At 37.1% G+C, this 17,441-nt stretch overlaps 1 protein-coding gene across 1 annotated transcript in view; it reads right to left on the reverse strand.

Annotated features, from left to right (window-relative positions):
- The window catches only part of rap1gap2a (RAP1 GTPase activating protein 2a), an 85,110-nt gene that overhangs the window by 38,795 nt on the left and 28,874 nt on the right, over positions 1–17,441 (reverse strand). The window contains 1 exon segment of the mRNA XM_030152066.1: positions 8,690–8,774. Within this exon segment, the coding sequence (XP_030007926.1) occupies positions 8,690–8,774 (85 nt within the window).

The following is a 17,441-nucleotide window of genomic DNA, read 5'->3' on the forward strand; positions in this document are numbered from 1 at the left end:
ACTGTAAAAACATCATTTCAAATAAATATGTATCCTTTGTATATCTAGTCATAAATATGTATAAAAATGTAAAAATTTGTTACCAGGTGCTTGAATAAACTATTGAAACTGTATACCTGTCTTTTCTTTCCCTACATCTCTACGAAATTCCTAATTCCCTACATAACCATTCCATTCTTCAAAACTCTTGCAACAAATCATAGTTACATTTAAAAAATAAAGAATGCATCCATGGTTTATCAAAATAGACACCTTAAAGAACATCTCAGCAAATTTTCATAGTTAGGAGACACATGCAACCGCACTTTTAAAACGTTTAGAAAAAAAGGAAAATTTACATATTCATTTTTGTTCCCTACATAAGCATGCAGTTTTTCTAATTTTTATGGCAAAAGATGGCACTACATCTTTTGTTTCTCTTTATGAGCTTCAAGTACTAGTTAATACCTTTAAAATTATGTATTATTCTTGTCTCTATCTTAAATACTTTTTGAATTACAGTATGAAATGTAGTCGGGCACTCCCTACATAACCGTGTGACTTGACCCAGTCTTATTATATTAGCCCATAAAGACCCAAACATCCACTGGTGACCAAAAGCATCTACTGATCTAAACTGTTTAATATCTGTTGATCCACTAAACCTATAAATGCATGTAAATAATTGGTGTAAAATGCAGTTTGTCATCTTTTCATTGTCATCAGATATGACCCATTTGGACGTTCAGAGGCTCCATAGTTACCGTGGAAACACCATCATCTTCTACAACATTGATTCAACAGTAAAACCCATGGAGTTCGATTAATGACAGTGGATGGACACACTTGGTTTATGTTCAGTTAATGATATATTTTGCTGAAAAAGTCAAGTTTTTTTTTTTTTTTTTTTTTTTTGCAGTTTTCTCTGTTTTTGATATAATAACCCTAAACCTTAATCTGAGCTTTTATGAACATCTACATGAACAGTGAATCAAATATAGGAAAATACCTGTTTTATACTGATAAAATACAAAATACAAAGGATAATATTATAAATAAATGGTGATAAATCACTTAAGAAAGGTTAGATACAGAGAAAATTTCATTTGGGAACTGACATAAAAGTAGCGCTGGGTCTTTATAGGTTAATATGAGATTCAGCTTTATACATTTTGAGCGGATAGAAATGTCTGTCAAAGGCCCACTCTTTATATTTATACCTTTATATTTATTAAGAATGTATCTACTCGTGTCACCTCTATCACCTGTATGTCCTTTTCTATCAAAGGTATTAAAGTTCATAGTGGCCCTAATCGTGGGACGAGCAATTACAGTATTACCCCTTCACAAAGCTGTGAAATGAGAGAAATATTTGTTAATGGATCAAAAATGTAAAGCGCTTTGAGTGCCTTGGAAAGCACTATTATCCATTATTAGCATTATTATTATTATTATTATTATTATTATGTTTTATGTCTTAGGCTGCTTAGACCGCTTGACTCCATCGAGGAGGTGGCGGACAGAAGGATGTTGGCCAAGCTAACATCCATCATGGATAACCCCTCCCACCCCCTGCACCACACTGTAGAGGCCCTGAGCAGCTCCTTCAGCATCAGACTTTTATATCCCCTGAGCAAGAAGGAGCGATACTGCAGCTCATTCCTCCCACCGCCATCAGATTGTACTGCAGTTCTCAGTAACCACCTCCCATATCACATCATGTGCATGTGCAACCACAATGTAAATATGAAAATAATATTTAATTTAAATTTTACTTCTAATTCCATATTTCTCTAACATTAATCTGAATACGGCCTGATCACAATCAAGGTGTACAAGTATATTTGCATCAGTTATTAATCAGTATTACAAAAAGATACCCCCAAAACCATTCCCAAAATGTTTCTTTGGCCATCTTATTACTAGATCTTGCAATCCTCCAAATTTGAAGAAAATCGGACAAAAACTGATAAAATGGCGACCCAATGAGCGTGAAAACATGTGCATTATTATTATAAATTATTGTACATAATGTTTTGTAACACAATAAATACTTACTATTCAACTCCTGTGTCTTTTTTATTCCAAAATACACACATCACATTGCTTTTCATTTATTGATCATTTTTGTTGAACAGCTGTTTGATTATCAATTCTTATTTTCAGTCTTAAGACAATCAGCCATTTTTTTCTGAAAACCCTTCTTTTACAGCCCTTTAATTGTAATAATAGAATGGGAACCTGTTATTTAAGTATTATTATGACTAAATATGCACAACTAGACAGATTTTGGTATGCTCCCTGGTTGCAGAAAATTTGGTAACAATGTGGCAAATGGATGTTTACGTCGAACCGCGTGTTTTCAATGGTGCGTTGTTCACCAAAATTCATGTAGTGTCTGTACACCAATATACTTCCATCAATAATATGGCGTATATGCCTTAGAGATATATTGTTCTAACTTGTTCACAAATGTTTATTACCTCCGCCAAGGAGGTTATGTTTTTGCCAGGGTTTGTTTGTTTGTTTGTCTGTCTGTCTGTTTGTCTGTCCGTTAGTGTGCAACATAACTCAAAAAGTTATGGACAGATTTGGATGAAATTTTCAGGGTTTGTTGGAAATGGGATAAGGAAGAAATGATTCAATTTTGGTGGTGATCGGGGGTGGGGGGGCCCACGGGGGGGCCCACTGATCAGCCTTGGGGGAGGTCTGCGCTCTCCGAGTGCTTCTAGTTTCCTCCTGTACCAGGAAGACTTAGTTACAGATCTAACAGAGATGCGACCATGTGGTAAGTCAGATTTCCATTCCAATCTTGTAGAGTCCGTACACCAAGTAGTGTCCGTATACCATATCAAAATATGTGGGTCTAATTTTATTGTTTCTGTCAATATATGGAATTTTTCAGCACACATGCTTTGGACACGACATCTATGCCATAAACAATGCATGATTATCCTGAGTGCTGAAACATTTGTAAATCTTTGTAGGCATTAAATATGGAGGCTATTAGGCTGGAGTGTTCGACACTGAATAATTTCTGATTTGACAGGGGTACAAGCCTGCAAAATTTTTAGTAGACACCATAATACAAAAATATTTTGGACTTTAAAAGAGAAATATCAGACATATAAAATGGCCTGTCTGATTTTTTGATAGAGCATTATTATTTTTTATCTATATGTGCACCCTTTCTGGTACCCTTGATTGTGATCAGGCCGACACCAAATTTCTTATTTTTCACTTTAAATTTAATTTTTTCACTGGTTTGTGGTTTTTCTAGCTGTCTTTTTCTCTGCACTTGCTTGCTGTATGTTGCTCATCATATTATCATTATTATTATTATTATCATTATTATCATATTTGTTTTATTTGCAGCAGATCATCATGACACTGAGTTATGTGTGAAAGCAGCATTAGATCTCAGTATTCTCTAGTTATTTCCTTCTAATCTCATCCTGTTTCGCTGCCTTCATAGTATTCCACCTTCCTCCTCTCACGTGCAGTTTCCCACCACTAACCCCATCGCTCCAGCCCATCCCTCTTTAGGTGATTTTATCTGTCTATTATCTATTCTCTAACCCAGAGTTTGCCTCTGGCCCATACTCTCACTTTGTTCTGAATAATGTTTGGAATGAGTCCTGTACCCTGACTCTGCTTGTTCAAGATAAAACACAGACTTACCTCAGAGGCAGCCGATCTGAACTCTGAGTGTCTACGTCTTCCTGCTAATCCATCCTTCCTGCTTTGTTTTTTTTTTTGTTTTTTGTTTTTTTTTAAACAAAACTCATTTCTAAATTGTATGTAATCTGTATTTTGCTTGTTAACACCTGAAGCATGAACTGGAAACACAAGTTGAGTCAGTGAACTCACTCGCTTGTGAAAATAGAACAGGTTATTCCAGTGCGTATGTCTCCACAAAACACACATACACAGATACACACACACACACGTACCCAGACACACACACATACACAGATACATATATGTACACAGACACATATACATACACAGATACCCACACACACACACACACACACACACACACACATATGCGTATACATTACACACACATATGCACAGACACATATACGTACACAGACATACACATACACACATATGTGCACAGACACGTATACACAGACACACATATGTACACAGAAACACACACATACACAGACACACATATGAGCACAGACACACGTATACACAGACACACATATGTGCACAGACGCACACATACACAGACACACGTTCACAGACACACACATACACAGACACATATACGTACACAGACACACACACCTACACAGACACTTACGTACACTGACACACACATACACAGACACACACATGTACAGAGGCACACACATACACATATACGTAAACAGACACACACACATACACAAACACACATACGTACACAGACACACACACATACATAGACACACATATGTACACAGACACAAACATACACAGACACACATATGTACAAAGACACACATATACACAGACACATATACGTACACAGACACACACATACACAGATGCACACACACACACACACACACACACAGACACATATATGTACACAGACACAAACATACACAGACACACATATGTGCACAGACATACACAGACACATATACGTACACAGACACACACACCTACACAGACACTTACGTACACATACACAGGCACACACGTACACAAACACATACATACACAAACACACACGTACAGAGGCACACACATACACAGACACATATACGTAAACAGACACACACACATACACAAACACACATACGTACACAGACACACACACATACACACACAGACACATAGATAGACACACATATGTACACAGACACAAACATACACAGACACATATATGTACAAAGACACACACATACACAGACACATATATGTACACAGACACACATACACAGATGCACACACACACACACACACACATACATAGACACACATATGTACACAGACACACACACATACACAGACACATACGTAGACAGGCACACACACACATACACAGACACATATACGGACACAGACACACACATAGACACATATACGTACACAGACACACACACACATACACACACACACACAAATACACAGATACACACCCACAGCAGGTCAGCCATGTGGTGTAAGAAGCTTTGCTGTCTCAGCAGCAGTGTCGCTGAAGGTGGACTGTTACTGATACACACATTGTCTCTACAAAGTGCGAACCTGCAGAAACAAATGCATGACTGCAATATGTCTTTACATGCCCTTTTACACTTTGCTTTTACTGAGTTGCTGTGGTTTAACCTTCAAAGGCCTACACAGTCACCTACGTGTAAAATCAACTATGGTTATAAGATGTTCAATAACTTTAGAACCAATGATTTGATCATTGCACTAAAATAATCCAGGTAAATCCCAGTTTCTCAGCTTTATAGCGAAGATCAGATATGTCCCATTTGGACGTTCAGAGACACTGTAGTGAACATGGAAACACCAACATGTTCTTGAATGTTGATTCACCAACAAAACTCTTGCAGATGCTGTTTTTTAGGTTCAGTTGATGATACTGAAATTTTGCTTGAGGTCTTTTTGTTCTGATATAATAACCTTTAATTTTATCACCATCTATGTGGTCAGTCAATGAAATAAAGGAAAATATCTGCTCAAATATCGGCTTTTTAATGTAAAATGTAAAGGATGTTATATTAAAGGCTTGAAAATTAGTAAGGATGAGACAGATGTAGAAAGACATGTATTTGGTAGTTGGTATTTTATTTAATTCATTCTTAAACAAAGCAAATGTATAATGAATCGGGTTAAAACAAAGTGGGTTCTCTTGAAATGTTTGACACTGATTCTGACTGAAATACAAAAGCTGTAGGTCTTTACGGGTTAAAGCATTTTCATACAAGCGATATTTTCCGCATTGATCTGAAGAGGACCTCTATATTTGACACATACACTGTTGCCCATAAAGGAATGATTTTGTTTTCAGACAAATTCCTTTTTTCATTCCTATTTATTAACATCAGTAATCACTTTTGACCTGGTGCAATGATTACATACTGAGTCCCAGTTACACTTCATCTATCAAGAATAAATCAAAATCATTTCATGCAAAGAGGAAAAAATATTTTTTTTCCAATTCTATGGGAAACTGTGTATTTTTGTCTAAACACCAGCCCGTGTCTTGATGAATTTTAAATGGACTGTGATTATAAGGAATAAGAGCGTCTCACCAGTGTGACATTCATGATGAATATGCATCCATCTGACCACTTTAGCTCAAAGCAAAATTATGGGCTGACAATTGATAATTAAGTCATTGAAAATCAATCACTTATCAAGAAGAACATTGATTTCTTCTGGTTTTAATTACATTGCATTCTGCTCTTTTATTAGTTCTCTTGTGCTCAGTCAGTCAGCTCCTTCTGGCTTTCTCAGCATGACCAACCTTATCCTTCGACTCTCCTCTCTCCTGCTCTTGCTATCTCCCTCTGCGTTGACTTGAGGAGATTCAATAATGATGGCCTAGTTCAAGGTGACACGCTGCATCAAGTGTCTGCTCTGTGCAGGAACCATCATCTATTTAGTGTATATCTCCCTGCTAATCTGGCTTTCTCAAGAAAAAAAAAAGAAAAAAAGAAAAGAAACTTGCCTTTTATTGTGGTGGAGGAATAAATTAGAATTCCTCAGCTTTAGTATAAGTGAAGCCTTTTTACTAGTGATAACCTCTAAACATTATGCCTCTCACGTATATACTGTAGTCAGTAACCTGATTTTTACATACATAAACTAGTGTAATTGCACAGAATCTAGTATTGATTTGAAATTAGATTTTTCCTTTTGCTAAATTATAGCAGTGGCAAGAGTTTCCTTTAGCTACAAGCTCTTCCTGATATTAACCCTTTAAGCACCAAAGTTGCAATATTGCAACAAGCAACATAACTGAATGGAACAGACAGCTTTTTGAAATCTTGATATCAAAATTAAAATAAATAAATAAATAAATAAATAAAACTATGGCAAGTAAAGGGTTAATCTGAGCTTTGCATTGCAGCTAGCCACAATAAAATGTTCATAATGGAACCTTAGCTCTATAAAAATGTAAAACACGTGAGGGAAAAGACAATAACACGTGAAAATAGGTCCTCTGTAAAGCCTTTCTTCCATTCAAGGGTAGTTGAAGTTTTTGTCAGGGAAAGTACAATAAAAGCAGAATAAAAACATATCTTGAGGAGAAAATAAAAGAAAAATATATTGTAGTAGTTCACTTTTTACATGAACTATCTTGTCTCCAGAAGAAACAAATGTATGGATGAAAAAAAAATGAGTAAATCATTTCTAGCATGATGAAGCAGTCACATTTATAGTCGAAGGGGTGAGGGTTACACATTAACCCATGGTAAGAGAATAAATAATATAGTATATGTATGTAGTATAAAGGAATTATGGAGAAATGTATTTGTCTCACTGGTTTTGTTACTGAATCTCTATTGATATTTCTACTGTAAATTTAAAATAAAGAAAACAATAGCGATATGATACGGATTAATATGGCAGGGGCAGTTTTGTCCTCAACGGTACCAAGGGTTAGCTCATTTTTATTTAAACTAACCTTGGAAAAATAAAAAATCTAAATCAAAACCAATGTTAGCGCCAATTACTTACATACCCAAGACTGCTATGACTATCAAATGATTATATACTACTTCATTTAATTTGGGGTTTTTAGGTCATATTCCTTTAAAATGGCACTGAAGGGTTGAAATTCCCCCCCGAATTAGTGCATATTTGATAATTATGATCAGAACTTGAGTTGATTAAAAAGTTTTACCCATTTAAATTGGAAAATTCTATTAATACATAAAATGTTTTTGCCTGTTTTTTGAAGTGAACTTTTGTGTTCAGCCTGTTAAATCCTGGGACTTTTTTTTTCCCATTGTCAAAATTATTTCAATGTAACTTAAAACAATGGATTAGTCAGTAGCAGAAGCTTCACTTAAATAAAACCAAGACATGATCAGAAAAAACAGCAAAGGTTTAAGACAACATTCACAATCATCTCTTCATGATGTGACTTTTATTTTTGCACTTCTTTGTCTCATTTAGTAAGTTTTAGCAGTAGAGCAATAATACTTAGTGCTTGTTGTTTGGATTGTGTTCTGTTGTCCAAAAATCAGTCCTGTTGAGCTTTTAGCTGAAGTTCTACCTGTTACATGGATGTATAGAATGTGGATATTGCTACAAGCGTCCCATTGCATTGCCATGGCAACACAGATTAATTTGTGGATACTGGTAGGAAGTGTACTTAAGAGGCTACTGAACTCATAGGAATTTTTTTAAAGTGAGGTCTAAGGATTAAAAATGATTGTTGACTTGTTATGCAAAAGTGTTAACACTTACGAAGACCTAGTTGTGTTGCTTTATTTGTGTCACATGCTCACTCATTCATCCAGGCCTTGTGACACTGCAGTCTGTCATTGTCTCTGAACTGCTTTGCTTGCTAAAGAGATTAAAATGCAGATAATCAGAATCGATCGCTTTTCTTACAGCCCTAAAGGTCTAAAGGGCAAAACAGGCCGGCGTAAAAGTCTGTGCGATCAATGTGTCCCTTCAAATGTGCGTGGATGTGCATACACGACTCACCTTGCATGTGCACACACATTAAACTGTGACCTACCTTCATGCTGGGCGGTGCAGTGCGGGGCGGTGAGGGGGGGCATTCTCCTAGAGGGACGTTGGAAATGTTCAACAGCTCCTGTTTCCTGGAGAGATGAAGAAAGGAGACAAAATTTCATTAAAGGTCAAGAAACCCCATTTGCTCATGTGGCGTCACGGGGCTTTCACAGTAATTTGATTAAAAAGATGCACTGTCATTCTTTTCAAGTGTACAATGTTTTTTTTTTTTTCCTGTCATCAGTTTCATTAGAGTTTAGCTAAACATTGTCTTGGATACTATTACACCCTGTTGCTTATGTTAACACCTTATTTTTTCCATAAAAAACCTGCATGAATAGCAAAGGTTACAGCTAAGCAGAAATAAAATCAAACAGCTAGATACAAAGATGTTTAATCTTAACATCAACTTGTTCTTCCTTATGTAATCCTTGCATTTTAACATAAGCAGTGATGAATTTATTTACCATATAGCATCAGTTGTCTGTAAAGTTAAAAACACCTCATCTAGAAAGGTATAATCAGAGCCCAGCTAGTGATAAATGATCAAACCTATAGCTAAAATTAAAATGCTACCAAGACAAATGAGGGGGAACCTATAATTAACTTTACAAAACAAGTGACAAGTTATTTGAGCTGACATAACACAAAAATATACGGCATATTTGAACATCAAATATCACCACTGTTGTGGCAACAGGGTTTTGTCCTATTTTGGCATTATTTTTTTTGGCACATCAGTAGCAGTGTGTAGTTAATGTTTTCCATCATGCTGCTTCAAACTGACCTTCAAAGAGCAAAGGTAAGGTACATTTTACCATTTTACTTTTTATGTTCTATGATTTAAAACTACAGGGTGTCCCACAAGTCTCCATACATAGGAGACAATACATTCCATACATATATGGTTCTAACATATATTTCTTTATATTTCTTCTTTATAGTTCCTCAGCAGTGGAGGACACGCATTGAAATGTGTTCCCGACAAAATGGCAGTCATATAGAGCATATTATATAAATAAAAATGGTTTATGTCAAGAAACGTTTATTTTTCCTATGTATGGAGACTTATGGGACACCCTGTAGAGCTACCAATAGGTGAAATTGACACCACTGGCTCGTTATCAGGTGAGCATTTCTCTGTTTATCTATATCTATATCTATATCTATATATATATATATATATATATATATATATATATATATATATATATGTATACACAAAAACCTGAAGCTCCTGTGTTGACTTTTAGTAAAAAATTTATAGTGTTACACAAGATACAGCATGTAAAAGTGTAAAATATGGGTATTTATATGTAAAACCATCACCAAGTCAAATTCCCCTATAAAAATGCATTGGTTTGTTTACTATTTATGTTTGAATATTTTATAAATTTTAGTTCATGGAATATTCAGTTCAGCTAGTGTGTGATATGAAAGATATGTCAAGGCATGGGGTCACGTCATGCATTCGGACTGAGAGGATTGTTTTTGTCGACCTCCCACTTCCTCAGTCGATAAATTTCTTTTTTGATGGACTAAACCTCAATTATTTTGGCCCTTTTTGCTGAGGAACATGTCCAGCACTAAAGGGAATACTAATCATCGAGAGACATCGCGTAGAGGTAAGGGTTATCCTGGTTATCCTGAAGCAAAAAAGCCGCTCGTGGCTAACTCAGTGGCTAGCATGGATGACGGCCACAATATGTCGTTTGAGGAAAGTGTGGGTAGCACAGTTTCTAAAACTGTTACTGAAAAGACTGGCGCCCTCGTGGAGCAGAAGTTCACCGAGCTGCACTCTAACCTGGACAAACTAAGCAGCCACGTCGAAGACAACACAAAGCATATAACTGAGACCGAGAACCGCATTTCTGATGGCGAGGACCGCACAACCACTCTGGAAAACAAGCTAGTTGAACTTGAACAGAGAGTGAAAATCTTAACCGACCGAGCTGAGGACAGCGAGAACAGGAGCAGCAGAGACAACATACAAATCATCGGCCTCAAGGTAGGTGCAGAGGGGAATCAAGTTTTTAGGACCTGGCTTCCAGACACGCTGGGTCTGGAGACCAAGCAAGGCTCGATTAAAATCAACTGGGCACACAGAGCCTTAGGCCCGCCGAGGAAAAATTATAATCAACCAGTTATTATCAAGTTGCACAATTTCAGTGACAAACAACGGATCCTTGCCGCTGTCCGAGAGAAAGGCGAGATCACCTAAAGGGACAACAAGATTTCCATTCGTCAGGATCTATCAACCGAGGTGAGGGAAGCCTGGCGCCAGCTCAATGGGGTCTGTGAACGCCTCATCCAGAGAGGACTATGGGTCCAGATGTGCTATCCGGCCAGCTTATGCTTTACCTTCAACGGAGAGGAACGCTCCTTCAAAAGCCCACGAGAAGTGGAGGACTTTCTGAGCAAGAGCAGTTAATTTCGAGCACGGAATAAGGATAACTTTAAGTGTTTTTTTATTTTATTTCATTTTTTTCTTTATTACACGGCTTACACCGCAGACAGTAACTGAAATTTTGCCGAATGGAAGATGAGGAATAGATGTCTGCAGTCTGTGACTGACACAGGGACAACATCGGAAGAGATGGGTACCAGAGGATTATTTTTCATAAAGTAACTGGATTGATTTTCTGACCACTTATATGGACCACTGGGTATATGGACCTCATCTCTTGGGAGTTTACTTTCAGAGCTACAAGATGTGAGTGAGGCCCTCTCTCCTGATTTGTTACAGGTATCTGTTGTTAATTGTATATTTTTTCGTTTTACTCCTCATTTTATTTTTATTTAGATATTCTGAATTTACACAGTTTATTGGTATTTTGGCTCTGATCGGCGCCTGCTACAGCTACTAGTGCAGCATTTTTAAAATTTTATTTTTTTATTTACTTGCTCTATCTTTTCTGTGATTGATGCATGCTCAGGCATATGCCTACGTTTTGTTTTCCCGATGATATTTAACCCTCCGGTATCCGGGTGCGCCTTTTAGGCACACTTTGCACTTCGTTTTAAAAAACTTAATATTATTTTTCACAATCTAAATAAGGTTAGAATTCAGAAGTTGTTCATTTTTGCATGATCTTTAAAATTCTGGCCACCAACTAAAATTTGCACATTGTAAACAAAAGGAAATTACAAGACTAGCATCTGTCTACCAAGTGTGCCTAAAACGCACTATTTCTTCCATTTGATATGTATGATGATTAGGGCTGACCTTGATTTACAAAAATAAAATCAAATTAGAGCAGAAAAATAAATCAATATGTAATATTTAATAGTTTGATTTATAGGTGTGCTATTTTGGCACATTTGGTGACAGATGCTAGGATTTTTGAACATTTGACCTAGCGCCAAAAATAATAATGCAGATTAACCAATGTTGGAGTTAATCGCTGACATATGCCAGGCTGCAAAAATAAAATAATATGTGATCCACTTTTTATGTAGTATATTGAAAAAATATATATATATTTTTTATGTTTTGTTGCATCCAAAAAATGGTTTGTTTACAATACAAACATGGCATTTAAAGGGTTAAAAAATGTGACAATTATTGAATATATGGTATTTTTATTTACGACTCAAGTTGATGAAATAGAAAAAAGTGTAAAAGAATTAAAAACAAACTGTATGAAAAATTTTTTGACATTATTCCACAAGTGTGCCAAAAAGGCACACTTGGTGCTTAGTAAGGGCCTTGCTCGACAGGATACCGAGGGTTAATTACGTAGAGTCTACAGTTTAATCATATTGGTTTCTTGGATGGGGAGCGGGAGGGTTGTGGAGAACGGGCATCAGCAGTGGGATGCAGGTGGTCACCCTGCGGCTGGTGTGTTTTTTTCTCTCACAGGTGGGAGGATGCTTCTCTGCCTCACCTACCCTAAGTCTTTTAACGCCTTTGTAAGGTTGTTCTTTGTCTTTGTTTTCTCGTTTGGGGGGCTCTATTTCATTCAGGGTTCTGAGCCAACGTTTGGGGAGGGGTTTTCACGATCAGCTTTATTTACTGTGTTATTTTCTTTTTTACAGTGTGTGTTTAGCTCCAGTCCTTTATTGATTACAAGATCAGTTGCTGCCTTTTCTCTTCTGTGTTTCATTAGTGGCTGCATAGAATACCTTCAACTAAACGAAGGGCTTAGTTTTGCATGAGTGAGTGACCTTAAGGTTGTTTCACGTAATGTAAAGGGCATTAACCATGTCATCAAATGCCAGAAAATCTTGTCCTTCCTTAAAAAAGAGACATGCCAAATTGCCTGTCTCCAAGAAACCCATCTCTCAGACCTGAAACATATAAAACTGAGGAGAAGCTGGGTGGGCCAGGTATTCTGCTCTTCTTATAACTCGAAAAGTAGAGGGGTTGCAAATTCTCCTACATTGCTCCCTGCCTTTTACCTTTGATAAAACAATACTGGATAAGGAGGGACGTTATGTACTTCTGTCTAGCTACCTTTATGAGGAACATGTCGTTTTTGAGTGTATATATGCCCCAACAATACATGAAGCCTCTTTTATTCCACAGCTTGTTTCAGATTTGGCAACATTTTCCTCCCCATTCTTACTTCTAGGAGGTGACTTTAATTGTACATCTGACCCGAATATTGATACCCCCCCCAATCTACCCTCTCCAAGAAAACTACAAAAATGGGTGAATTTTGTAAAGATTTTGATTTATATGGTGTTTGGAGGGTGCTACACCCCAAAGATAAAGACTATACATTCTTCTCGATCCCCCACCAGGTTTTTTCCAGAATAGACTACTTTTTGTCTTCAAGGACAGTTTTGGACAGAATACTGAACTGTACAATCGCTACCAAGTTTCTTTCTGATCACTCCCCTATCAGTGTGACTCTCTCTCCCCCTTACAGAGATCCAGACTGCAGGCACTGGAGGCTTGACCCTACCCTACTAATTAACCATTCTTTTACTGACTATATTACATCCGAGTGGCAGCAGTTCATTTCTATAAATAAAACCCTGGATATTAGTCCTTCCACACTGTGGGAAGCTGGCAAAACATATATATGTGGGGTTGTTATATCCTATACGTCAGCACAGAGGAAAGATGCCCTTGAAAGACAGTTGGATTTAGAGAAGACAATAGCTAATCTGGAAGCTCAGTTCAAGAAATCTTACAGTGGCTTTTTGGCGAAACAGCTGGATGCAGCTCGCTCTGCCTTAAATCAGCTCCTGACTAGAAAAGCGGAGACAGATTTTTTTTGCTAAACATAGACTATTTGAATCAGGCAATAAACCAGGCCGGTTACTAGCTCGCCTTGCTCATGGTAAAACTGAGCCTAATGTAATCCCTTCTCTCATAGACAAAAATGGAGTGAGGCACCTCACTTCATCTGATATAAATGAAGTAATGAAAATGTTTTTATAAAGATCTCTATAGTTCTGAATGCACAGCCTCATCCGAGACCAGTGCAAAATTTCTTCATAAGATAAAACTACCGTCTCATTCAGATGTACAGAAAGCAGATTTATGCAAGCCAGTTAGTAAAGAAGAAGTCTTGCAAGTCATACACACTCTTAAGGGGGATAAGGCTCGAGGACCAGAAGGTTTTGGCCCTGAATTTTACAAAACTTTCAGTCAGCAACTAGTCGGTCCCCTTACAGATATCTATTTAGACTCCTTTAATAGAGGTTTTCTCCCCCCTACATTAAGCACTGCTAATATAGCGGTTATTCTGAAGAAGGATAAACCTCCTGACATGTGTGGCTCCTACAGACCAATCAGTCTAATATCTGTGGACAGCAAACTTTTGTCAAAACTCCTGGCCAGGCGACTAGAGAAATTACTCCCCCCACTCATAAATTCAGATTAGATAGGCTTTATTTACGGACGCTATTCATCCAGTAATGCGAGAAGGCTCTTGAACATTATACAATTTACCTCATAATACAAACAGAAGGCACTGGTCGTCTCTTTAGATGCAGAAAAGGCCTTCGATAGGGTTGAATCGGGCTATCTGTTTGATGTTCCAGGGAGATTTGGTTTGGCGGGGGGGGACTTCCTTAAATGGATCCAAACTATATATCATTCACCTACAGCTGTTGTCATAACTAATGCACTACACTCTGAACCCTTCCCAATAGCAAGGGGTGTCCGCCAGGGATGCCCTCTCAGTCCGCTCGTCTTTGCCTTAGCATTGGAACTGTTAGCTGAAACCATCTGACAGCATACCGATGTAAAGGGAATAACAATAGTTTATATGGAACACAAAATCGCCTTGAACACAGATGATATCCTTGTGTTTTTGTCTTCCCCTCAGCTGTCAATTTCTGCAGTTATGGATATTTGTAATAAGTTTAGTAATATATCGGACAATAAAATAAATTTTAATAAATCTGAAGCTATGCCACTGGGAATCCTAAATACTATGGATGTTTGGGAGCGTTTTCCTTTTAAAAAGGTGAGATCTGGCTTTACTTATTTGGGGATAAAAGTGTCCTCAAACCTGAAGGATTTGCGAAAATTAAATTTTGCCCCAATTTGCACTTCAGTCAAAAGAGACCTGGAGCGATGGCAGAACTTACCCCTTTCTCTGTTTGGTAGAATCAGTCTAATTAAGATAAATGTGCTCCCTCGACTTTTACACCCTTTGCAAATGCTCCCTTTATATCTATCAAAGAAGGTCAACCTAGACTTAGAGAAGGCATATTCCAAATTTATTTGGCAAGGCAGAAAACCTAGGCAGAGGCTTAGGATACTACAATTACCTACAGACATTGGTGGTCTTTCTATGCCTAATATGTTGTTCTACAATTGGGCCTGTCATGCACTTCATTTTTGGTTTTGGTTACATTCATATATTAGTAGAGAGACCTGTATTGATTCCTGGGCCTGCCACCCTCATTCCCTATGGAGCTTAATCACATGTGAGGCAAAAAAGATAAATCCAGAAGTAAAACACAGTCTTATCATTTACAACAGTATCAGGATATGGCATGATATATCTAAATACCTGGAAATGAGAAATGTGAACCCTGACTTTCCTGCAGGTGTCAGCTCACCTACGTTCCTCTCTTGGGGTGACATGGGAATTCATGTATTCTGCGATTTATTTAGAGATAATACCTTACTGTCCTTCCAGCAGTTACAGGATACATTCAGTAATCCCAAGTACCATTTTTGGGGGGTATTTACAGATTAGACATTTTGTGTCTTCACAGTCCACCTCTTTCTTGACTAATATCTCTTTCATTGAGGTTGAGAGTTCTCTTCTAAAGTGCAAAAACAGAAAACATTTTAGCAGCATTTTACTCACTCCTCGGTTCTTCTGTCAGATACCACTTACCAGACATCTCTTATAGATGTGAAAAAGACTTGAATAATGAATATATTGAGGATGATTGGTAAGCAGCTATACATCTGATCAGGTCTACATAAACCTGTAACCAACTGAGAGAAACTCAGTACAAAATACTTCATAGGCTGCATATTACTCCCGCTATTTTAAACAAAATTGATCACTGTATTTCTCTGTATACCAAGTGTAACTTAGAAAGGGGGACGTATTGTCATTATTTTTGGGAATGTAAACTTATTTCTAGATTTTGGACACTTATTTCAAGGGTGGTCAGTGGGATATTTAAAATAAAAATTAAGAAAGACCCTGGGGTTTTCCTCCTAGGCCTTCCCTCTAGAGACCTGCATCTCACCACATTACATTACAAGCTCCTTGAAAAACTCCTTCTAATTGCTCGAAAGTTCATACTGCAAAACTGGATAAATACTCTCCTACCTCATGTCACCTTTTGGTACAGGGAGATCTTTAATATTCTCCCTCATGAAAGGTTACAAGCTGTTGTAAAGGGCAAGGATGAAATATTTTTAAAAGTTTGGCCACCCTTCTTAGATTATATACCTGCAGATCTGAAAAATCTATTATTGATGGGAAGACAGTTTTCTGAATGGAAGCAGGCTTAGCCTTGCAACCCTCAAATTCTGTATAACACGAAGTATAATAGTATAATAATGATGACTGGTGTATTGTGTTTTTTTTGTTTTTGTTTTCTCATTTGTCTGTATAAGTCTATAACTCTGGCATGTGCTATCTGAGGGGTCAGGGTGGGGGGTCTTGTTTCTGTGTTTTATATGTCTAAAAACAATAGAATGTGTTTTTTAAAAAAAAAAGAGACATGTTAAGTCAAAACAAACATTTATGAACGTTGATACTATCTTCTAATGTCTATTTTCACAGCAATTAGTGACCATGTAAAACACCTACTGCTCTTAGCCCTTAGGAATCTGAGGGGATTTTGGCCATTTTTGAAAACTTTTAATTTTGCCTTTATATTTCTCATTAAAAAACTCTTTACCTTGCCTTGTTTGATATATATATATATTTTTTTTTTTACATTTTTTAATGAAAACAACAACTCAGAAAACTACAGGGTATACAACTATATATAAAAATAATCAGGTGTCACAAGATGCCACACATCTGATTCGTTGATGTAGGGCACTTTTACACCAAACCCAGTGACTTATTTTTTTGTTTTGTTTTTTTCATGGAAGGACTTGTTTTGACCATCTCTTCCTGCACTAAACGTGCACCAAACATGACAATATTGCAGAAAATGATGTTTTTATTGTGCGTCATAAGTCTGGTTTTACTTGTCCTTTCAATACAACTGACTTCACATTATTACTTTGACATCTTCTCTTTCTACACAAGTTGAAACGAAGACTCGGCGAGGCTCTGTCTTGCTCCTACATTATTTTAAATGTTATGTCATGT

Source organism: Sphaeramia orbicularis, chromosome 13, assembly GCF_902148855.1.
Source record: "Sphaeramia orbicularis chromosome 13, fSphaOr1.1, whole genome shotgun sequence".
Taxonomy (NCBI): domain Eukaryota; kingdom Metazoa; phylum Chordata; class Actinopteri; order Kurtiformes; family Apogonidae; genus Sphaeramia; species Sphaeramia orbicularis.